Raw genomic sequence first — 23,875 nt, forward strand, 5'->3', positions numbered from 1 at the left:
GCATAAGTACACAATTTGGGACACGCCTATACTACTTCCACATGTTAGTCTGTTCATCAAACCGCTTAACTGGTGCAACCCCCCCCCCAAAAAAACACATTTAAAAAGCTTTTAAGAATTCGAATCTTGATGTTTACTAAGATCCTTTTATTATCTATTGAAACGCATAATAATATTTAAAATATTAGTAAGCTTAATATACATAAAATCATCATTTATTGGGTACTTTCAATTGGGAGAGGGGGCTGTCCCGAACCCTAATCCCTTCATTTCAAATTCTGAAAACAATATTGATTTTTTTTTGGTATTTTATTCCATTGTTGGTTTTTAAAAATATCTTTTAGATTTTTTAAAAAAGTGAAGATCAAAAAAATATTTCATATTTTCTTTGTAAATCCTGAAACGTTATGTAAAAAAAAAAAAAGTCCCGCATTTTCATGTCACTACCGAAACAGTCCATTGGCTGAGACTGATTTTAACCACACCCCTAAATTTATGATCAGGAAATATTCCTGTGTCCCCCTCTCTCATAACTACAATGTGTGAGTAGATAGGTCCCATCATTTCAAGGTAAAGTCTAAAAATCTGTGTGTAACTTTAAGGAACGTCACTACCGAACACCTCTTTTTTTTTTTTTGCAATTAAGCACACTTTTTTGGGGGGAGTTATTCCATAATATTGAGTTTTTAGATGTGTACAGCTGTTCAGAACTGTGCTAGCTAACATGTGCTGGATTAGCATCTTTGAGGTAGGCTCATTTGGTGGAGTTTCGGTATAGTGACATCAATGTTTTTTGGGTGTTATTCCATAAAATTGCCACTACTGTGTAACAGTCACAACCAAAACATGTCATCATTGTTTCGGTAGTGACAAAAGACTACACATAATCCTTTATTTGGGTGAATGTGATGTGGTCGCTACCCAAACATTACTGTCACTAGCTCACTACTGAAAATGTGCTGTCACAACCGAAACATGGGATGCTTTGTCAAAAATAGGGATGGGTGATATGGGCTTAAAAATGTATCACAATCATTTCTGATATTTATTGCGATAACGATATGAATGACGATCATTTAGGGAATCCTGTTTCTTTAGAGAAAAGTATTATCTTTCCTATTTTTACCCAAAATAGGGTGTTGTGAGCAGTACACACGTAATGTAATGACTGTTTAATTGATACTGGAAGCCATAGGGCGCCCTTGCGCAGAAACGCCGCATATACATAGTAGAAGTAACGCTCCAGGAAATCCCTAACGTGGACAAAGGTATCCAGTGATCGCTGTAGCTGAATAAAACCAGATAGAGAAATTTTAACTGAGGAAACTTAAAGACAATAAACATGCGATTGCACAAAATATATGGTATCTGTGTTCTTCAAGCAATCTTGGGTATTTTTATAAGGATAAAATATATTTATAATGCAATGCTAATCGACATAGCCTTCATCACTGTATATAATGCTATAAAATAATATGATTTCTACCTTATTCTGACCACGTCTGGTCACAAAAATACAGTTATTTTAAACACTCGACTATGTTATGAAGTTAATATGGAGAAAAAGCACGTCAATAATATCTTTTGTTGGACAACAGGTTTGTAAACAGACTCATACACATGTAAAACTGTATCGCACACATGCTACTGTAGTACATTTACTCAAGTTCGGTTAAGTTAGCTATTTACTCAAGGCTCAGACCGATTTTTGTCGCACTGTTCAGTGCTGTCCAAACCTGCTCCAGATTGTAGAAGGATCTGCTCAATTTCACGTCCGGTTTCCTTCACTTTCCTTCATGTCACTCCACACAGAAATATGTCAACAACTAGACTTTATCGTTATTATCGCTGGAAGACTAATTCTTATCGTGGGGAGAATTTTTACCGGTATATCGCAAACGATAAGATAGCCTATCGCCCATCCCTAATCAAAAATAAAGTATATTGAATTATCAGCTATTATAGTGTTTGGTTCAGTGCATATTTAAACTAATGAATCTTTAACTTTGAAATCAATATATGATCAGCTTTATGCCTTTTACAAAGAAAGATTGGATTCAAAATAGAACAAATCTCATAAATCACACTTAAAATATTGTTAAAATTGTAATTGTTGTTGATTTACCTCTAAAACCCTTTTAATAAAATAGCAAAAAATATATTTACAAGGTAGATGTAAACAAAATCTTAATAGGTCAATATAGCCCTTATTAAATTATAAATTATTGTTTTGGTAGTGAGTGACACATTTGGGGAGAGGAAAAATATTCCAAAACTTTCTGAAAATACAATATGAGAATTAACTGGAAATGTGTACCTTGGATATTATACAATTTACACACATACAAAATTTGTGGAAAAATACATTTTGACGATTTTGAAAAGACAAGATGTTTCCAACTCTACCTTTGAACCAATTCTGTAGATTGGCCCGTGGATGCTGGAGCAAGAAAAAACCCCTGCACGGATGGCCACAGGGATATGATGGTTATCATATTGTCATTGTTCATTTATTTTATTTCAAAACATGAACAGAAACATTCCAAATCTTTGTGTTTAAGTATTTTGAGAGAGTTATGCTCTCGTAATTGAAACTTGTAAACTCACAATGCATTATAATGTCTTATTTAATTGTAATGAACTTATAAATTAACACACTGATAAATCTGTATTCTGTAACATAAAATATTAAAGATTGCATCAGAATCTAATGTGTGAAATTAAGCAACCTTCCTGTCACCAACCCACCTCCTATAAAACCTCGTTGTGCCCCTTATTGCACTATTTATTTTTTATGAACTATTTTTTTCATAAATATAGCAAATAAAACAAATACATATTCATACTCACCCACAGAACAACTTACACACGTCCAAAAATAAGAATATATGTATAGGACTTTCCATTTTCTATCCATTTATCATTATAGACCATGCTTAAAGTGGAAAAAAGTGTCGGTGCTCTCTTGTGCACCGGCTGTCATATGCAAATCATTATTACATTTGAAATATCAAATGTGACCCTGGACCACAAAACCAGTCATAAGACGCTGGGGTATATTTGTAGCAATTATGAACTATTTTTTTCATAAATATAGCAAATAAAACAAATACAGTGGGGAAAAAAAGTATTTAGTCAGCCACCAATTGTACAAGTTCTCCCACTTAAAAAGATGAGAGAGGCCTGTATATTTATTTTTTATGAACTATTTTTTTCATAAATACTTTTTTTCCCCACTGTACATATTCATACTCACCCACAGAACAACTTACACACGTCCAAAAATAAGAATATATGTATAGGACTTTCCATTTTCTATCCATTTATCATTATAGACCATGCTTAAAGTGGAAAAAAGTGCCGGTGCTCTCTTGTGCACCGGCTGTCATATGCAAATCATTATTACATTTGAAATATCAAATGTGACCCTGGACCACAAAACCAGTCATAAGACGCTGGGGTATATTTGTAGCAATAGCCAACAATACATTGTATGGGTCAAAATTCATTAGGATATTAAGTAAAGATCATGTTCCATGAAGATATTTTGTAAATTTCCTACCATAAATATATCAAAACTTAATTTTTGATTAGTAATATGCATTGCTAAGAACTTCATTTGGACAACTTTAAAGATGATTTTCTCAATATTTAGATTTTTTTTTTGCTTCCTCAGATTCCAGATTTTCAAATAGTTGTATCTCGGCCAAATATTGTCCTATCCTAACAAACCATACATCAATGGAGAGCTACTCAGCTTTAATTTTTCGTAGAAATTGCAATTTTAAAAAAATCGACCCTTATAACCAGTGTTACAAGTAATGCGAGGAACATAATCAGATTACTTTTTCAAGTAACTAGTAAAGTAAAATTACTTTTTAATTTACAAGAGAATATCTGAGTTACTTTATAAAATAAGTAACGCAAGTTACTTTTTCCCCCCCAATTTATTGATTGACAGCTCTCCTGTCCCCATGTTGAGAGAAATCAGATGTTACTGTAGTTCTAAAATAAATATGAATATGCATTATCTCACTCACAAACAAAAACACAGATTCAGTATTCCTCAAAATGAATAAAAATAATGCAACTCAGAATATGATGCAAACCTGCAATAATTAAATGTCAAACAACACAAATATCCTTTATGTATTTAATCCCATTCTATTAACCAATGTCTTCGCTTCTGACCTTCGCTGATTCAGTTCAACCGTACTAATAAGCACAAATTACTCTAGACAAACATCTGTGTGTCTTCTTTTACTGCTGAAGTGTGTTGAAATGTCTTCTTCTGCACTCTACTGTACTTTCCCGTCAGCCTGAGGCGCATTCATTTCACGTTTGGTGTGATCAGCCAAAAATATTTGCCAAAAATATAACTTTTTTATTTTAAAAACAAACAAGCAAGCCCTGTCCAGATTTAAAAAGTAACGCAAAAGTAATGTAACGCATTACTTTCCATAAAAAGTAACTAAGTAACGTAATTAGTTACTTTTTCATGGAGCAATGCAATATTGTAATGCATTACTTTTAAAAGTAACTTACCCCAACACTGCTTATGACTGGTTTTTGTGGTCCAGGGTCACAAATGTGAAAAAATAAATACTTGTAGATATTGCTGTTACCACTTTCGAGCACTGTGTTGCATTGTGACTAAAACTAATGCACACTTATTAGTAATGTGCCAAAATACAGGTTCAATAACGACATCGTTCACATAGATGATTTACTTTAGACAGTGTTACGCCATTCATATTAAACAACTGAATAGCGCGCTTATGATAACACTCATTCAGTAGTAGCCTAGTGTGTGTCTGCTTTGTTTAACACAGCCAGCTTGTTTATTTCACTCCAGTCCCACAGGTGGCGCTGCTTGCTGTGTCACAGACGAACACAGCGCGGGAGAGTTTGGCTGAAGTAACTGGAAATGTTGCTTAGAAATATACATTGTTATTCAACACGTATAGACAGGCTGTGAGTTATTAAAGCTTTTAGAGGAATATGAAGTGCTGAATGAAATGCAGAGAGAGACAGCGCGACATTCATTTCAGCGTGAGCGGTTAATGTGTGCTTTGTGCGTCGTTGTAAGTATACGCACGTCAAAAGTGATATTAATATTATTAAGATCGCTCAGAAACGGCCCTTACTGTTTTATGCTAACGTTAGTTGTACCATGTAGTCGTACTAGTTTTATGCTGTTTTATTGTTAAAGACGGATGAAAGGAAGCTATAATGGGTGACAGGACTCTACCTGAATGGATGAACAAACCTCAGGAAGAACATGTGAGAAAAGTCAACAATATAAACACACGACACACTTAAAACATAAACTGACCTGTTTGCTTGAACTTCTTTCATGCACATGTCTTCTTCACTGGCATGCAGGAGGAAATGCTCTCTTTGTACCTGTGCCTTCACTAAAATGTGTATGTTTTCCATTGGTTGAGAGAAAGTAAAAGCCACTTATTTGCATTATTTACTGAGACACCTGCAGCACTATGCTCATATTCAAATCAAACCAAAGCACTGTTTGCAGGTCAACAGTCAAGAAGAACTGGTTTAATGCTGGTCTACTTGTACTGGGTCGTTTAATCACACATCATTTTATAAAGGCGCTCTATAAGATGAAAAGTTGTGCTCTAATTGTATTAATTCTCATGTAGCGCAAGTCTAATCAAAAGCGTTTACGATGTTTGACACAACTAGTCTATAACATGACCAGGGGCCTGTTTCATAAAACAAGCTTAACAAATAAGCCAGGCTTATTTCAGTTAGTCTGACTTATTGTCAGTTGATTTGGTTCTAAATAAGTCAGACTAACTGAAATAAGCCTGGCTTATTTGTTAAGCTTGTTTTATGAAACGGGCCCCTGTACAGTTTGCATGTTATGATGCTTTCATTGTATAGATGTTTGTTTCCTGGCATTGAAGCATGCTGTACTGTGGATATGATATTTGCATGCCACCGCTTCTACAGAAATACACAAACCTTCATTCTTGTTGCTCGTCATAACTTTTTGTATTAATTATTTTAAATGTTCTAGTTATTTATATTTCTAAATGTTGGTTTGAAGAGAAAAACTGTGTGGTTAACCAGTTTAAAGTAGAGAGGAAATGAGATGAGAGCAGAGTGCACCTGTATGAAAAAGCACCTGGCAGCCCTCCATATTTTTATGATTTTGTGTGTTTTTTTGTGCATCATGTATCTTTAGTCATTACGTTGGCTGCCGGCAGTTTTACTTGAGTAAATATGCCTGAGATTTTGTACTGTGTGTTTCCACAGACACCAGGACCCTATAAAAAGAGCATTCTGGAGGATGGTCTTCCTTATCTGGAGTTTGGAGGAACAGTCATATACAGCCAGGAAAGACACGACTGCTCATTTTTATCAGAAGATTTAAGGTAATATATTTGGCTGAATCTCTTAAAAGCATGCTTAGGTAATTCCCCCAAAACCCATTAAAGAATTTTGTACTGGGACTTTTTTTTAATGACAATTCCAGGTACACTACAAAGGATTTCTCCTTGTTTTTGTTAGAAAATAATTATTGAGCCAGTGCATAATAAACAGTGTTCAGAATCAAAAGAGAGTTCTTGTTTTGAGTCACTGGAATGGTACATCTGCAGTAATGATTTATATTCAGTGCTGTCCATAAAAAGTAATTAAAGACGGCTGTTATAGTGCCAGATATGCTACTCACTTGCTCAGATGGTATCTTTTTTTCATACACATCTCAAAACAACAGGACGTTGTTTTTTTTGTACTCACTATCCATGAACTTGGCTTAGCTAGTGAGTGTGCTGATCAGAGGCAACCATGACTAACTATCAGATTCCTCCGCATGAGTTAAAACATTAAAAAATAAGAAAACTTCCTCAGCAAGGAGCTTGCAGTTTTATGTTTTATCCACAGATGTCAAAAGAGGGCACTATGGAGCCACTAAACTCTGGAGCAAATGGGAAGAAAAATGATATGTCAGTGTTTTTGTGTTAATAAAAATATTTTATTTTATATAATAAAAATAACTGAAATGTAGATTTTTTTTCCTTCTGCCTCATATCCACGCAAAGTTTTTTGGGGGAGCGTTGAAAAATACTCTCATTGTTTATCATTGTTTATTTTTCCACAGTGTTCACTTCAGTGTTTCATCCTAAATTCTCTTTATTGTAATGCAAAAAAAAAAGTCTCTGGAAAAGTCATGGCAATTTCTACTGTGAAATTTTTTTTTTTTTACTTTATTTGCTTTACTCTAGAACAGGGGTACTCAAATATAAACTTGAAAAGTCCACTTACCAAATTTCCATTCAGTCTGAGGTCTGGAAAAGTGACGGTCAAATTCCAAATAGAGAACTCCAACAAAAAAAAGGCAATCCCCAAAACTTTAGAACTATACACAAAAAAACGACATGGTAGGCCTTTTAGTGTGAAAGGTGACACCTTCTTTGTGCCACCAGTTGTTTAAACTTGGGCATAAAAGGTGTGAGGGCCAGGCGGAGGCACTGATGTAAGTGTTCATTGGTGAGTGTGCTGCGGTATGCGTTAAGCAGGTTCTGCTGTAAGTCACATTTGAACACCTTCAGCTTCCTCTGGAAAGCATGGACAGCTGACATGAGGTCACACACTGTGCTGTTTTTGCCCTGGAGCTTCATATTAAGGTCATTGAGATGGGAAGTAATGTCAGTTAGAAAAGCAACAACTTCCATTTCCTCTTCATTCTTCATGAAATCCACAAACGGTTTGGCTTTTGCACTTTTCTGATTCAACAGAAATGTCTCCAGCTCTTTCCGCTGTGCCCAAAACCGCTCCAGTACCTTGCCTTTACTAAGCCACCGGACATTGTTGTGAAGGAGCAAATCATCAAATGTTGCATTCACCTCTATTAGAAATGAGCGCAACAAACGATGTTGCAGAGCAGAGGATGCTCTCAGATAGTTGACAAGTTTCACGACTGTTGTCATTACTTCTGAGTACCTTTCTCCAAGGCTGGCACACGGTAGGAAATTTACAAAATATCTTCATGGAACATGATCTTTACTTAATATTCTAATGATTTTTGGCATAAAAGAAAAATCTATAATTTTGACCCATACAATGTATTTTTGGCTATTGCTACAAATATACCCCAGCGACTTAACACTGCTTTTGTGCTCCAGGGTCACATATGTGATGCAATCTAGGAAAACCCACCACATGGGGAAATTTTACCTATTATAGGTTGTGATACCATATGAAAGCTGGGTTCAAGCAATTTCCAAAACTGTTTTTATTTCATCCATAGCTTGAACGTAACAAAAGCTATGGTTATCTGAAGTTGGCTGATCGCCATGTTTTTCAGGAACAGAATTTTGAGGAAAAACTGGTTTAAAGCGAGGCAATGAAAATAAAAGCACAACAGTCAAGTATCACACGTACAAGTCACTTTACTGTGGTACAAGACTTATTTCAGTCACTGTACATGTTGTAAAAGATACAATGACCCCAAGGAACACGCAACACTACAACAACATTAAGTGTATCTCTGTTCATAAAACATCACAGATTACAGCATGCAGGCTATCTCCAATTCCTCTCCTGTTCTACTACTCTGGATTTATAATACATAACCAGACACAGTTCAGAACTGTAACTTGTAGTTTTGTGTTCTAAATTGTAGTTTTATTTCACGCTGTCACTGTTTGAACTAAATGTAAGTAATGCATAGCGTTAATATGAAAATGGTGCTGGTCCCTTTAAGACTAGTGGAAAATGCGCATTGATACACCATTGCTATATACGTTACATAGTTTATTTTGATAGCCTAGGTGAACTGTCTTTGTAGTGTTAAGTGTCGAGGGAAAACACCTCCGCAGCGCGTTAGCAAACTAGACAGTCTTTTCTGTTTGCCACAATAAATCGCTATTTTTCTGCACTAAACAAGTGAATTTTGCCAAGATATTTTCAGAGATGACAGACGATGTTATAGAATAATAATTTAATGAAAACCCAATTTTGACAAAAAAATTGACATTCGGCCTGTTTTTTTGAATTTCCTGAAAACGTCCCAGTGCGACATCTGACGGGTTTTCCTAGATTGCATAACATATACAGGTGCATCTCAATAAATTAGAATGTCGTGGATATGTACGGTAAATTACAGTCATGAAATAGACACTGACAGAGTAATCTTGGGTTTATTTTGCGAGAATAACTGGCTGATTGTAATTTAGCTTATTACACAGCAACTCACCAAATAAATAAATAAAAAATTGTTATTGTTAACTAAAATTAAAACGGTTAAAAATCATTTTCAGTAATTGAAATAAAATAAAATGTTAGATATTAGACTTGGGAATGTTGCCTTGGCAGTTAACTGAAATATGTTTGTTGAAGGACTAAAACTGAAAGTGAAATAAACTACACAACAGTATGTGATGTAAAATGAAAATGGAAAATCTAAAAAGAAAAACTCAATCAAAATGTTAATAAATTACTATAATACTACATAAATAATGCTAAAGTAACACTGATACAAAGAGATGAAATATTGATTATCAGATCAAATGACCTATTACAATCTAGAAAAAAATAGTCCACTACCGTGTAAAAAAATCAGTCTAGCAACTATAATATTGTTTTAGTGTTCATGTTAATACTGAAGTTCTCTGATTGAGAGAGTGAGTTAGCAGTGTGATATGATGACAGACATGAAAGTAGTGCTGGATGAGCAGTCTGATGTACAATACTGCCATGGAAGACAGTGAATGCTAGGAAATATCCGCGATTGACTAAAGTTGACCACAGTACCCTGAAATGCCAAAGATTCATGTTGATTTTGAGTGAGATAAGTTGATGTTCATGTGATGTTTGTTTTATTCAGCTGAGATGTGGTGAGAAGTGGAGTTTGGACGGTCTAGTGAAGCACTTGTTGAAGAAGCAGCTCTTCAAAGACAAACTTGTGCGCTGTAGTCACTGGGACGACTTTGGTCTGACAGAAGACCAGAAGAGATATGCTGCCACTGATGCTTACGTGAGTCGATATAAACAGTTGCAGTTAAGGAACAGTAAATGGGTAAAACTGTGGTGTGACGAACTAAATGCCGTTGATGTATATCTGTCAAATCGATTAATTGCGATTTATCACATCCAAAATAAAAGTTTGTGTTTACATAATATATATGTGTGTACTGTGTATATTTAGATATAGATACACACAGATACATTGTGTATGCATATGTACAGTTGAAGTCAAAAGTTTACATACACCTTGCAGAATCACTGATGCTCCAGAAGGAAAAACGATGCATTAAGAGCTTTTGAACAGAATGCAGATGTGTACATTTTTCTTATTTTGCCTTAATATCATGTTTTTGTCATTTAGTACTGCCCTTCAGAAGCCACAGAAAATACTTACAGGTTTCCCAGAAAACTAAATAAGTTAAATTTACCCTGATCTTCAAATTCAAGAAGTTTTCAGCCCCCGGCTCTTAAATCGGTCATCGGGTGCAAAATTAATTTTTACATGTTGTTTGAACTGAAATGTGTGTTGGCAATGCGTGTACACAACCACCCTATATTGATAAAAATCCACCCAGTGTTTTTTTTAATTTTTTTTTTTAAATATCTATAAATCATGACCCCTTTCTCAAATCAAGCTGTTCTCAGATTCTTGGCTGTGTGATGTCACACTGACCCAGGCCCCTCATACTGTTGATTGACACTAGCGTTTTACCTTAGCTCCGCCCTGAGTGAGCTGTCATCAGTCCTCCATTGTTTCACCGCCGGAGCAGATGTAGACAAGAATGACTCCTAAGTGATTGAGGTGTTTTGTTGTTGGATGTAGTAATTAGAGGTCGACCGATATATCGGGCCGATATTTGTCATTTTTTAATATATCGGCATCGGCCGATATCCGTGTTTAGTAGCGCCGATTTAAAGGAGTTTCACTCTCCGCCAAGCGATCTGTACTGTTTTTCGGTTCATCTAAATGGATGTGCAACGCACAACGTACCGTAAACTCTAGTGTGAAGGCGCACGCCTCGCCGTCGCTGTCTCTCACACACACGCAGCGAGAGAGAACTGACGCGCTACATGTAAACGATATTCTTTGTTGTATTTTGCTGTCAAATTAACGGAGTTCCTTTGGAACACACAACCTGATTAATATTCATTAATCCAGTAGCTCGTTAATCCTTGGTGTGTTTTATATTGTTCTTATTAGTAGAATTCGCATCATTATTATCTAATCAGTATTTTTGTTAGTTTTTCCCCAATTTCTTTAAAACTTTTATGTAAATGATTGACAGTTTTTTTTTATTACCTGTTTTATATATTTAATACTTGGTAAATTTATTGATTTGTTTGGTTAACTTTGGATAAATATTTTATTTTAATACCGTGCAGTGCACAAAATTAAGATTCGAGAGATGGTTCAAGTCAGTGTTCAATAAATGATGATGTTAAGTTTAGAAATGTTGTGCATCCACTTATTATTAGTGTGACATTTTAGCATGCAAATGAAGGGGAAAACTTCAAGATATCGGCCCTAAAAATCGGCAGCACATATCGGCCATCGGCTGACCCTGGCCTCTAAACATCGGCATCGGTTATAGAAAAACCCATATCGGTCGATCTCTAGTAGTAATGAATATAGCAGTAGTCATTTACTCCCGACATCTGAGCCGCTGAAGACGCAGAGGATTAGCTTTGTTTGTGAAGGGAATGTACCCTTGTTACAATGTCAATGTAACGTTACCTAAATGCTTCTATGTTCGCGAGTAATCATTCGTGATCCAGCTTCACCTCCAGAAGAAGTGAGTACAAGTGTTTTTTTTATGAATTTAGCAAATCGCCTTTCCTAATAACGTGCTAGTTAGCAAGTTCTGCAGCTAAAGTTTACAGTCTCTCAGAGAGCGGCTCATCACCCCACAGAAGAAAGGGGCGGGGTCAGCAGAGCTCATTAGCATTTAAAGAGACATGCACCGAAACGGCTTGCTGTGAACAGAGCTGTTTTTGACAGGGTAAAAGGGTGTTGTTTTACACTACCATCGAGAAGTTTTAACCAAACTATGTTATAGAGTTTTCATTAAGACCCTAAAGAATCATATCATCTTGTGGAAAATGGGCATCCGATGCCCTTTTTATTGCATGGTTTCTCCTTCTGGAGCATCAGTGAGTGTTTGATCCTTCTGTAATAGTTGCATATGAGTCCCTCAGTTGTCCTCAGTGTGAAAAGATAGATCTCAAAATCATACAGTCACTGTTGGAAAGGGTTCAAATACACAAAAATGATGGAAAACCAAAGAATTTGTGGGACGTGAAGGATTTTTCTGAAGAACAGCAGGCAGTTTAACTATTCAGGACAAACAAGGGACTCATGAACAACTATCACTAAACAAAAAAACACAGCTGTGGATCATTCAGCTAACAACACAGTATTAAAACGAGTCATTAATCCAACTATTATTTTCTCTTGTGGACTATATGTAAACGTCTTTACGTTTGTGTGAAATATCTTATTCAGGTCAGTACTAAATAAACAATAACATGCGTTTTGTATGATCCCTCTTTTTGTGGTAAAATGATTAACATTTTGCAGATTCTGCAAGGTGTATGTAAACTTTTGACTTCAACTGTATGTATTTATGAATATAATATTAGGCTATATTATCGATTTGACATGTACATCTTGATGTTAATAAAAATCTTTCATTTCCCTAACAGGCTGGATTGCTCATTTATCAGAATCTACAGGAAATGATGTCTGGTGAGATCAGTTGTATTCTTGTTGATGTTATGGCTGTGCTATTCTAATGTACTTGCATGTAATGATGATCAAATAATGTTTTGACAGTTTTTTTCTGCACTAGATATGTAATATTTGTATAACCACGCGTCTTTCTGTACACTTGCTTTGTGTTCATTTGCCTGCAGGCTGCTCAGAAACCTCAGCGCTCGCTTTGAAACTGAGAGTTTTTCAGATTGCTCGTGATCTTAACAATCTTGCTGATAATCTTCCAGATGAGCTTGACTGCGTGACCAGGTCAGTGCTATTTATTTTCTCTGAGGTCCAGTGATAGTTAGGATTGGGTCCAGTATTGTTGGCATTGTATTTACTCTTATCATTAGTTAAATATAGAGGTCGACCGATGTAATCTGACAACAATTGTCTCATAAATGTTGTTTCTTTTTGTCAAATAGCTTTAAAAAAGCATATTTTTCTAGCTATACCAGTAAGTGCGCATGCGCAATCCAAAACGCGTGTCTTAGAATGCAGACTGTTTCTATAGCAACCGGGACTTCTAATGCCAGCTGCAGTGATGTGCTGACTTTACCGATTAGCAATTGGCTCTTTTATTCAGAAGGCAGGGCTTCCTTCGATAGAGTCGCTATATTGAGTGTTGCATTTTACCCCATTCAAAACATGTCCACTGTCATTAGACAATATGAGCAAAGCCACTAGAAGGCAAGCCTGCAACCTTTAGCCAAAAAAGCGTAATGCTAACGCTTCCATTTTGGCAGTACATGGGACAGGAGTACGCTTTTTTTTTTTTTAAAGGATGTCAATTGAAGAGAGGCTTCACTACGCTGAATAAACAGCTTTTTAGAGGAAACGGATTATCATTTAAAGGTGACATATTATGAAAATCGGACTTTTCCAGGTTTTAAAGGGGTCATATGATGCTGCTAAAAATAACATTTTGTGTATTTGGTGTAATGAAATGTGTTTATGCAGTTTAAGGTTAAAAAAAACCACATTATTTTCCACATACTGTACATTATTGTTTCTCCTCTATGCCCCGCCTTTCTGAAACGTGTCGATTTTTACAAAGCTCATCGGTCTGAAAAGCGAGGTGTGCTCTGATTGGCCAGCTATCCAGTGCGTTGTGATTGGCCGAATACCTCAAGCGTGTGACGGAAATGTTACGCCTCTTACCATACTGTGATACCCTGTCCGGCCAGAGCGACGAGACAAAAACATTAAAACCCATTATAAACGAGGCATTTGTTGCATCAAACCGTTTGATCCGTCAGATGAAGAAGCTAAGACTAAGCCAGAGAACCGAGACCAGAGCCATAGTCAGTCTGAGGAAGACGCTGGCAGACACCCGCAGAGAGAGTGTGTGATGTCTCTGGATATCTCTGAGTATGAGCTGCAGATGCTGGAGCAGCAGGCCAGACACGAGCAGCTGGAGGAAGAGTGCATCTTAGCTTTCCAGGTGACTGCTGCATTCAGCTGCTCTGTGCTTTATCAGTGTGATTACTGAGGTTTCATGATTGTTATGTTTTCCTCAGACTCAGCAGGCATCTGCCCACAAGGACTCTAATGACATGGAGAGTGATGAAGATTTTGATGATGAAATGATGAAGGTAAAACGCAGGTCACGTTATGTTTTCAGGTGATAGCTGCAGAGTGTTCATTGAACATTAAGTCACGCTTGTGTCTTTGAGGCTGTTATTAAATTGAGTTTGTCAAGCTCCAAAATGACCATAAATAGCCAAGGAAAGTCCAAAAAACTAATCTTGAAACACTTGAGAATGAGATAAATGATGGCACTTTTTTCTTGAAAACTCAAGATTTACTCAAATAGTTTGATGCCTAATTGTTTCTCTTCTGTTGTTTGTCAGTGTGCTGCTGACATAGAAAGGTTAAATGATAAACATGGTCATGAGAAACAGGAGCTTGTCCCACGGTCTGGTGCTGAAGATGATGATGAGGATGTTGAGGAAGATGAGGAAGAGGGGTTTGGTAAATTTACTGTCTTTGATCCTTGAACATAAATAGCCTTCCCAGATTCATATACAGTTATATATTTTATTGTCATGTAATCTTTGACCAAAGTCGTGTCCAGTGTTGGGGAAAGTTACATTTAAAATTAATGCATTACAATATTGGGTTACTTCCTTAAAAAAGTAACTAATTATGTTACTTAGTTACTTTTTATTGAAAGTAATGCGTTACGTTACTTTTTTAAAATCTGGGCTGGGCTTGCTTGTTTGCTCTATTCTAGTTCTATTTTTGGCAAATATAAAAGCCCTTTCACACCAAAAGCCTCAGGCTGAAGGAAATGTGTTTTGTTTTTGTGAGTGAGATGAATGAATGCATATTCACATTTATTCTAGAACTAAAGTAACATCTTACTCCCGATTTCTCTCAACAAGGGGACAGGAGAGCTTTCAATCAATCAATGGGAAAAAAAGTAGCTGGCGTTATTTATTTGAAAAAGTAACTCCGACATTTTCTTGTAAATTAAAAAGTAATGTGTTACTTTACTAGTTACTTGGAAAAAAAGTAATCTGATTATGTAACTCGCGTTACTTGTAATGCGTTACCCCCAACACTGGTCGTGTCTTGTTCAGCTTGAATATTCTTCACATTATATATTTATGAACAAGACGAGTCTTCTGCAGTATATAACCTCACTGTAATATGAAAGCTGCGGAGCTATATTTCATAGCGCTGTCTTTGCAGCTCTGTCTGCTCTGTGAGTCTTAACAATATTGAGAAATATTTTAAGGAAAGTTTTGCCACTTTCAGTTTTATACAAGCATTAATACAGCTGTAAAATAAAAATCTAGAATAAATACAATAAATTAAGCACAGATTTCTTTTTCTTTTTACGTATAATTTCAGGTTACTTTGAATTACTACGGATATTATCAGTATGTAAACTATGTCTTATTTAATATTTGTTAGCAGCGGTTTTGAATTTCAACAAACTTGTTTGTTTCTGTTAAGATTCAAGCATCCCACAACCTGTTCCTGAACAAATTAAACATCTAAAAATGTTCTTTGGACATCACAGCTTTAAACCGTAAGTTTTGAAGTAGTACTGGTGTGTATTGTACTATGTTATTGTTTATGATTGTAAATCAGCGTATATGGAGTTTGTTTTTCATGTGATCTGTCATACAATGCTCATGGTTTTTCAGGGTTCAGTGGAAAGTGATTCACTCTGTTCTCACGGAGAGGAGAGATAATCTTGTTGTCATGGCAACTGGTATAACTTTTTCTTGATCGTTGAAGTTATGAGATATTTACTAAATGCTCTTTAGTCGTAATAGTAATTTTCTGTCCAGCTCTAGCCTGATAAATGTGATTATGAGGCATGGAGATATTAAGAAAACTGCTATACAAATGAATTTGACTTGACTTAGTTTGTGTTCAAAAGTCAGCTCTCATGAATGGCTGTGTTGGCAGGTTATGGGAAGAGTTTGTGTTTCCAGTTTCCTCCAGTGTACTGCCAGAACGTCAGTGTGGTCATCTCTCCTCTCATCGCTCTCATGGAGGACCAGGTGCTTCACCTACAGTACGTTACAGTGCTTTAACTTCATGTCACATCATTTTTAACTATATCATATCACGGGGTTTTCTCCGGAAAATCACGATGCACAATTTTATCACGATTCTTTGTCATGTTGGTTTTCACTATTTTGCAAGTTGTCTGAGCAGTACAGACAAACCAATTTCCCTATTTAAAAAACAAAGCCTTACAAGGTAACAAAATAAAAAAAATAATAATAATAAAAAGGCAGATATTTAGGCTAAAGCGGGCGAAGAGGAAAATCTTTGTCATTATTTTATCTTCGTTATTTAAATATAAAAACAACGATACACATTACAAAAACACATAATATACAAATAAAACAAACTGCTTAATTTTTTTCTGGTACAGTAGGTGTATTTTAGCAGTAGCATTCAAGAAATTGAATGAACAAATAAAAAAATAAAACACTATATACACTTCACTGTAAAAATTATAAATTGATTATATTAAAGGGGTCATATGATGCTGCTAAAAAGAACAGTATTTTGAGTATTTGGTGTAATGAAATGTGTTTAAGGTTCAAAAAACACATTATTTTCCACATACTGTACATTATTGTTTCTCCTCTATGCCCCGCCTTTCTGAAACATGTCGATTTTTACGAAGCTCATCGGCCTGAAAAGCGAGGTGTGCTGTGATTGGACAGCTATCCAGTGTGTTGTGATTGGCCGAATACCTCAAGCGTGAGATGGAAATGTTACGCCCCTCACCATACTGTGATGATGCCCTGTCAGGCCGGAGCGATGATTCAAAAACATGAAAACCCATAGCGGCCTACAGTGACCAGAGGCCGGGGGATAAAGTGAGGAACGGCCGGAGGGTTCGAGTGAGCAGAGGAGGCGGGCTTGAGAACGTTGCGACCAGCGATTTCGAAGAAGGAGCGTCCGGAAGGACATGTGATGACTCCGCTTCGTCCACGGTGAAAGCCGATCCGGCGATCCACAGCGCAAAGTTGTTGTATTTCCTCAGCGACCAGCACGGATCAGCTCCAGGCATGACGAAGCAGATATCGTCCTCTTTTGGAAGACCAAACAAAGTAGTTTCGCTTTTACAACAAAGCACATAGCGTCTTTACGACATTGCAGCGGAAACAACAAAACTACTGCGAGAATAAAAGTTACACCTTCTTTCTTTGCGTGAACATTTGGGCGGCGTTATGCAAATCTTCCCACAGAGCGACGTAGGTATGTTGGGGCATGTTAGAACGAGCCGTTTTAGGTAGGTGTGGCTGACTCTTAAATTTTATAAAGAATATCTCTTTGGATTTGAGACTTTAGTCTTTGCAACTTTACAGATCTTCTTTATGCACCAAGAGCTTGTAACACTCAAAAGAGAAAGGAAAATTTTAAATCACATCATATGACCCATTTAAAGCTCTTCAGTCAAGAGCAGTGAGTGATTTTTCTCTTTGTATTTTAATAACATTAAAGGAATAGTACGCCCAAAAATGAACCTTCTGTCATCATTCACTCACTCTCAAGTTGTTTAAACCTGAATGAGTATCTTTCTTCTGTTGAACAAAAGAAGATATTTTGAAGAATGTGGGTAACAAACAGTTGCTGGTCCCCAAAGACTTTCATAGTACCCCCCCTACTATCAAAGTCAGTGGTGACCAGCAACTGTTTGTTACCCACATTCTTCTAAATACCTTCTTTTGTGTTCAGCACAAGAAAGAAATTAATACAGGTTTGGAACAACACGAGAGAGTAAATAATGACAGAATTAAAATTTTGGGGTGAGCTATCCCTTTAATGACAAGCGGCAGCATGTTTAGGGGTATTAGTCTGCTGTCTCTTTAAGAGCTGCACGCATTTAATATACAGGCATGCAAATGTTTACTTACTTTCTCATAACCAACTGTGTTTTTTACTGTATTAGCGCAATCAGATGCGAAAGATAACTTGAGTAATACAGTAACCAGACGCTGTTTGGCAGGTGTGCGTGCGCTACAGGTGTACGCGTTCAGAAAAAGAGCACATCAGAACAGCATGTGAATGAAATGTTTAACCAGCAAAACTTTAAAGCACATGCAAATAAAGTACTTTTGTGATTGCGAATAAGTGCAGTGTCCCTTGAGTGTAAAGGTCATTGCACAGAGTCCGACATTTTTGTGTGCGTTTTTTCATTTTTTTTGTATTTGTCATCCTTTCCTGTCAAAATGCTTGTTACGGATGCGAAAACACAGAAAATCTTACCTGATCTGAATTTTTTTATGACGGATGAAAGTTTCGGAGGCAGTGTGTAAACGTGATTGACACAATGTGAGGTCATATTTATTTTTTAACGTGCGAAAATTTCGGACTCCGTGTGCAAAGACCTTAACTCTACTGTTGAGTTAACATTTGATGTGAATGTATGCTGCATTGTACAGTATATTGAGACGGAGGTGTCAAAACTGCAACATAAACGTTGAAATGTAACTAAGATCTGGATGCAGGCTGATGTAGTGGCATGGTCAGCCTGCAACTGAGTGGTCTACATAGTACAACATTTAACATAAATTTCAAAAAGAAGATATCGCATGGCAGAACATTGTGTGTTTGTAAATGAGATGCACGATGAGACCTCCACTGATTTATCTTTCATTCATCTTTGTGTTTGTGTTGCAGAATGTCAAACATTTCTGCTTGTTTTCTTGGATCTGCTCAGACTAAGAACCTGTATGAGGAAGTGAAGAGGTGAGAGGCTAGTTGGCATGAAATACTTTTGGTAGCTTGACGTGTCCTGTGTAGGGATGCTCATGTTGACCGTTTAACCGTTAACCGAAAGTACGAATTTTAACTGATTAATACTATCAGTTAAACTGTTTAAAAGGTTTTTTTTTTTTTGGTAAATTTTTTTTTTCACATATATTTTTAAGTTTGCTGCATGGTAAAAGAAAAAAAAAATGCTATACGTACAGTATTTGACATGCAGCGTGCATACAGACATATTTCGCTCAACAAGCACTTGCTTCACCTTCACTCACAACTGATAGTATGCCCAACACAATGGCAAGTGGCAATATTGGATAAATGGTTATCAGAGAGTGAATCTGCGAGTGAATGTATGTAAATTCTGAATGGATTATAGCTTATAGTGCGCAATGGGCGCTCCCCTTATAATCACTGAAAATCTGTCACTCATACTGTAGATCATCACGATCTCACAAAGTTAATTAAAAATAATCAAAGCTTTACACTGCACAATTAGTCTCTTATTTACATAATGTCTACACTTTCTTTGTTTTAAGGAGAGAGTAAAAAAAGAAATTATAAAAAAGTTTAAATTTACAATAAAGATAATGTTGTATCCTATTTTTATTTTATTTTATATAAAATAAATATTTTATAAAATGTTGCACTAAAATTGCTAAGAAATCAAAGCCATATGCCTAACCAAGTTATGTTCCAAATTTGAAGTTGATATCACAAAAATTGTGGTTCCTTTGTTTGGGCGCTAAACCAAAAATAACCACTGGGTGACACCCAAACTCTGTTGAATTATTACAATTCTTTCCTTATAGCCAACATGAAACCAATACTTGCAGTGCATTCTGTAAAGTGACACATTTCTAAATGTTTAGCATGAATTCATGTGGTGCAGGATCAGGATGAAAGATTTCGATATCATGTTGGCACAAAAGAAACTTTATCCTGCTCAATTGTGTGCATGTTTTTTATGTGCATTTTTAGAATTTATGCGCATCTTGGCATTTCCATCCAGCGGATATTCCAAAATGCACATAAAAATAGGTGGATGGAAACAGCTAGTGACGTGTGTTTAGCCACTGACATTATTTCCCCTGTTCTCTTATCTTCAGGGGTCATTTTAGGGTGGTGTACATGACACCTGAATTCTGCTCTGGGAATATTCCTCTCCTAGCGCAGCTCGACAGGACTGTTGGTAAATCAAACAGGAAGAAGTAAAATGCCATTTGAAGTGATTTAATCCTTCATGGTAAACGAGGAACATCATCTCTGTGTGTGTTTGTAGGTTTATCACTGGTTGCGGTAGACGAGGCTCATTGCATCTCTCAATGGGGTCATGATTTCAGAAGTGCGTATCGTGACCTGTGGAAACTCAAGAAAAATCTCCCTGGTGTAAGCCATATTTTTTTCTGAAATCTACTTTGTGTCATTATGAAGGTACAGACTGATATCACTGAAGGATTGATTTTGATCATTTATTCGTGTGTTTCCTAACATTTGACTTTAATCAGGTTCCTATTTTGGCGCTCACGGCTACTGCGAGTCCGTCTATCCGCGAGGACATCGTTAAGAGCCTTCATCTGATCAATCCTCTGATCACCTGCACCTCGTTCGACCGACCAAACCTCTACCTGGATGTCAACCGCAAGTCTGGTGACGTTATCCAAGACCTCAAACAATTTCTCATAAAAAAAAAAGGGTTAGGCCATGTTGATTCTTTTAGTAACTTGTGAGGAATATTCTTTGCATTTATTAAAGTATTTTGCACGAGAAATGTTTGAAGATTACTTAATGCAGTGGTTTTTAACCAGATGACCAGGACCCATTAGTACACAGTAAGACAATAAGTTGGAGAAAAAAACAGATGTAAGCTAAAATCATATTTTTATTATTTATTCCCTCAACATTTGCCTTAAAATTTTGAGTTCCAGGATTCTCACAATCTTGGAACATCTGCATTGGGAATTTTGTGTGGTGTCTAGACAAAATTTTAGTAATGAATGTAATATTTTCTAGTTGTGTCAAAATATTTAGAGTAGAAATTTCTAATTGTGAGTAAAACGTTTTTTTTTTTTTTTTAAATCCCAGTAATCGCAAACAACTTGAAAAGTCATATATGTGACCTTGGACCACAAAACCAGTCACAAGGGTCAATTTTTGGAAATTGAGATTTATACATCATCTGAAAGATGAATAAATAAGCTTTCCATTGATGTATGGTTTGTTAGTATATAGGACAATATTTGTCCGAGATACAACTATTTGAAAATCTGGAATCTGAGGGTGCAAAAAAAATCTAAATATTGAGAAAATCATCTTTAAAGTTGTCCAAATGAAGTCCTTAGCAATGCATATTACTAATCAAAAAATAAGTTTTGATAAATTTACGGTAGGAAATTTACAAAATATCTTCATGGAACATGATCTTAGTACCATAATGATTTTTGGCATAAAAGAAAAATCTATAATTTTGACCCATACAATGTATTGTTAGCTATTGCTACAAATATACCTGTGCTACTTAAGACTGCTTTTGTGCTCCAGGGTCACGTATGTACTATTGAACAATGTAGAACATTCAGTCATTGAAAAGTTTGGAATTATTTGAATTAATTATTTGAATTATCTATAAATATTTTTTTATTACTATTTTAATGTATTGCCAAATTCCAGTGCCCACTCAGAAAATCTGATTCTGACCAGCAAATTACACAAAACAACAATTTAATCCAAAATCTAGAATTTGCCATTGTCTTGCTCACTGTACTTATTTTAAACAGGAAGAAGTAAAATGCCATTTGAAGTGATTTAATCCTTCATGGTAAACGAGGAACATCATCTCTGTGTGTGTTTGTAGGTTTATCACTGGTTGCGGTAGACGAGGCTCATTGCATCTCTCAATGGGGTCATGATTTCAGAAGTGCGTATCGTGACCTGTGGAAACTCAAGAAAAATCTCCCTGGTGTAAGCCATATTTTTTTCTGAAATCTACTTTGTGTCATTATGAAGGTACAGACTGATATCACTGAAGGATTGATTTTGATCATTTATTCGTGTGTTTCCTAACATTTGACTTTAATCAGGTTCCTATTTTGGCGCTCACGGCTACTGCGAGTCCGTCTATCCGCGAGGACATCGTTAAGAGCCTTCATCTGATCAATCCTCTGATCACCTGCACCTCGTTCGACCGACCAAACCTCTACCTGGATGTCAACCGCAAGTCTGGTGACGTTATCCAAGACCTCAAACAATTTCTCATAAAAAAAAAAGGGTTAGGCCATGTTGATTCTTTTAGTAACTTGTGAGGAATATTCTTTGCATTTATTAAAGTATTTTGCACGAGAAATGTTTGAAGATTACTTAATGCAGTGGTTTTTAACCAGATGACCAGGACCCATTAGTACACAGTAAGACAATAAGTTGGAGAAAAAAACAGATGTAAGCTAAAATCATATTTTTATTATTTATTCCCTCAACATTTGCCTTAAAATTTTGAGTTCCAGGATTCTCACAATCTTGGAACATCTGCATTGGGAATTTTGTGTGGTGTCTAGACAAAATTTTAGTAATGAATGTAATATTTTCTAGTTGTGTCAAAATATTTAGAGTAGAAATTTCTAATTGTGAGTAAAACGTTTTTTTTTTTTTTTTAAATCCCAGTAATCGCAAACAACTTGAAAAGTCATATATGTGACCTTGGACCACAAAACCAGTCACAAGGGTCAATTTTTGGAAATTGAGATTTATACATCATCTGAAAGATGAATAAATAAGCTTTCCATTGATGTATGGTTTGTTAGTATATAGGACAATATTTGTCCGAGATACAACTATTTGAAAATCTGGAATCTGAGGGTGCAAAAAAAATCTAAATATTGAGAAAATCATCTTTAAAGTTGTCCAAATGAAGTCCTTAGCAATGCATATTACTAATCAAAAAATAAGTTTTGATAAATTTACGGTAGGAAATTTACAAAATATCTTCATGGAACATGATCTTAGTACCATAATGATTTTTGGCATAAAAGAAAAATCTATAATTTTGACCCATACAATGTATTGTTAGCTATTGCTACAAATATACCTGTGCTACTTAAGACTGCTTTTGTGCTCCAGGGTCACGTATGTACTATTGAACAATGTAGAACATTCAGTCATTGAAAAGTTTGGAATTATTTGAATTAATTATTTGAATTATCTATAAATATTTTTTTATTACTATTTTAATGTATTGCCAAATTCCAGTGCCCACTCAGAAAATCTGATTCTGACCAGCAAATTACACAAAACAACAATTTAATCCAAAATCTAGAATTTGCCATTGTCTTGCTCACTGTACTTATTTTGCCATTGTCTTATGTTACAGTATTGTTTTTTTTTTTTTGTAAGTACACAATTTTTGTTTTGTAGGGGTGGTTTTGAGTTTGAAGGCTCAGCCATTGTGTACTGCCCATCAAAGAAAGAGGCGGAGCGTGTGACAGCGGCGCTGTGTAAGCTGGACATCCTGTGTGGAGTTTATCACGCGGGTCTGAGCATCAAACGGAGGAGAGAAACCCAGCATCAGTTCATGAGGGATGAGATTCAGGTGAATGCCACTGAACGTCTTGCGTCAGAAACAGAATTGTTTCAGTATGTAACAGTGTTGGTTCTTCATGGTTTTGTCGCAGTGTGTGGTGGCCACTGTGGCATTTGGGATGGGCATTAATAAATCTGATATCAGGAAGGTCATCCATTACGGAGCTCCAAAAGAGATGGAGTCTTATTATCAGGAGATCGGAAGGGCCGGTAGAGACGGGATGCCCAGCGCCTGTCACGTCTTATGGGTGCCCGGAGATATGGCCCTGAATAGGTGACAACTCATCCTCATTTTTTTAATTAGTT

General features: G+C 36.1%; 2 protein-coding genes and 1 long non-coding RNA gene across 3 annotated transcripts in view; all 3 read left to right on the forward strand.

Moving 5' to 3' along the window:
* Window positions 1-4,874: 4,874 nt before the first annotated feature.
* On the forward strand, window positions 4,875-6,395 carry LOC107573264 (uncharacterized). The gene is made up of 3 exons (XR_001607477.1): window positions 4,875-5,084; window positions 5,213-5,283; window positions 6,283-6,395. It is a non-coding gene; the product is annotated as an uncharacterized lncRNA (long non-coding RNA).
* A 3,279-nt stretch (window positions 6,396-9,674) lies between these two features.
* Window positions 9,675-13,359, forward strand: LOC107573257 (Werner syndrome ATP-dependent helicase homolog). The gene is made up of 5 exons (XM_016259690.1): window positions 9,675-9,713; window positions 9,857-10,006; window positions 12,700-12,742; window positions 12,910-13,018; window positions 13,338-13,359. The coding sequence occupies exons 1-5, from the start codon at window positions 9,675-9,677 to the stop codon at window positions 13,357-13,359; spliced, it is 363 nt and encodes a 120-aa protein (XP_016115176.1).
* Window positions 13,360-14,018: 659 nt separating this feature from the next.
* Window positions 14,019-23,875, forward strand: part of wrn (WRN RecQ like helicase) — a 28,161-nt gene continuing 18,304 nt past the window's right edge. The window contains exons 1-12 of the mRNA XM_016259695.1: window positions 14,019-14,195; window positions 14,272-14,346; window positions 14,605-14,725; window positions 15,716-15,791; window positions 15,910-15,977; window positions 16,178-16,286; window positions 18,914-18,982; window positions 20,107-20,189; window positions 20,280-20,386; window positions 20,506-20,693; window positions 23,405-23,579; window positions 23,662-23,843. Of these exons, the coding sequence (XP_016115181.1) occupies window positions 14,103-14,195; window positions 14,272-14,346; window positions 14,605-14,725; window positions 15,716-15,791; window positions 15,910-15,977; window positions 16,178-16,286; window positions 18,914-18,982; window positions 20,107-20,189; window positions 20,280-20,386; window positions 20,506-20,693; window positions 23,405-23,579; window positions 23,662-23,843 (1,346 nt within the window). The 5' untranslated portion in view covers window positions 14,019-14,102. The remainder of the gene's footprint in view (window positions 14,196-14,271; window positions 14,347-14,604; window positions 14,726-15,715; window positions 15,792-15,909; window positions 15,978-16,177; window positions 16,287-18,913; window positions 18,983-20,106; window positions 20,190-20,279; window positions 20,387-20,505; window positions 20,694-23,404; window positions 23,580-23,661; window positions 23,844-23,875) is intronic.

Source organism: Sinocyclocheilus grahami, unplaced genomic scaffold, assembly GCF_001515645.1.
Source record: "Sinocyclocheilus grahami isolate Dianchi unplaced genomic scaffold, SAMN03320097.WGS_v1.1 scaffold1907.1, whole genome shotgun sequence".
Taxonomy (NCBI): domain Eukaryota; kingdom Metazoa; phylum Chordata; class Actinopteri; order Cypriniformes; family Cyprinidae; genus Sinocyclocheilus; species Sinocyclocheilus grahami.

Excerpts from the sequence above, each read along its gene's own strand:
- LOC107573257 (XM_016259690.1), top strand. The coding sequence starts at position 9,675 with ATGACAGACATGAAAGTAGTGCTGGATGAGCAGTCTGAT. Across the intron at positions 10,007-12,699 it reads ATGCTGCCACTGATGCTTAC|GCTGGATTGCTCATTTATCA; the intron begins GTGAGTCGATAT and ends TTTCCCTAACAG. Across the intron at positions 12,743-12,909 it reads TCTACAGGAAATGATGTCTG|GCTGCTCAGAAACCTCAGCG; the intron begins GTGAGATCAGTT and ends ATTTGCCTGCAG.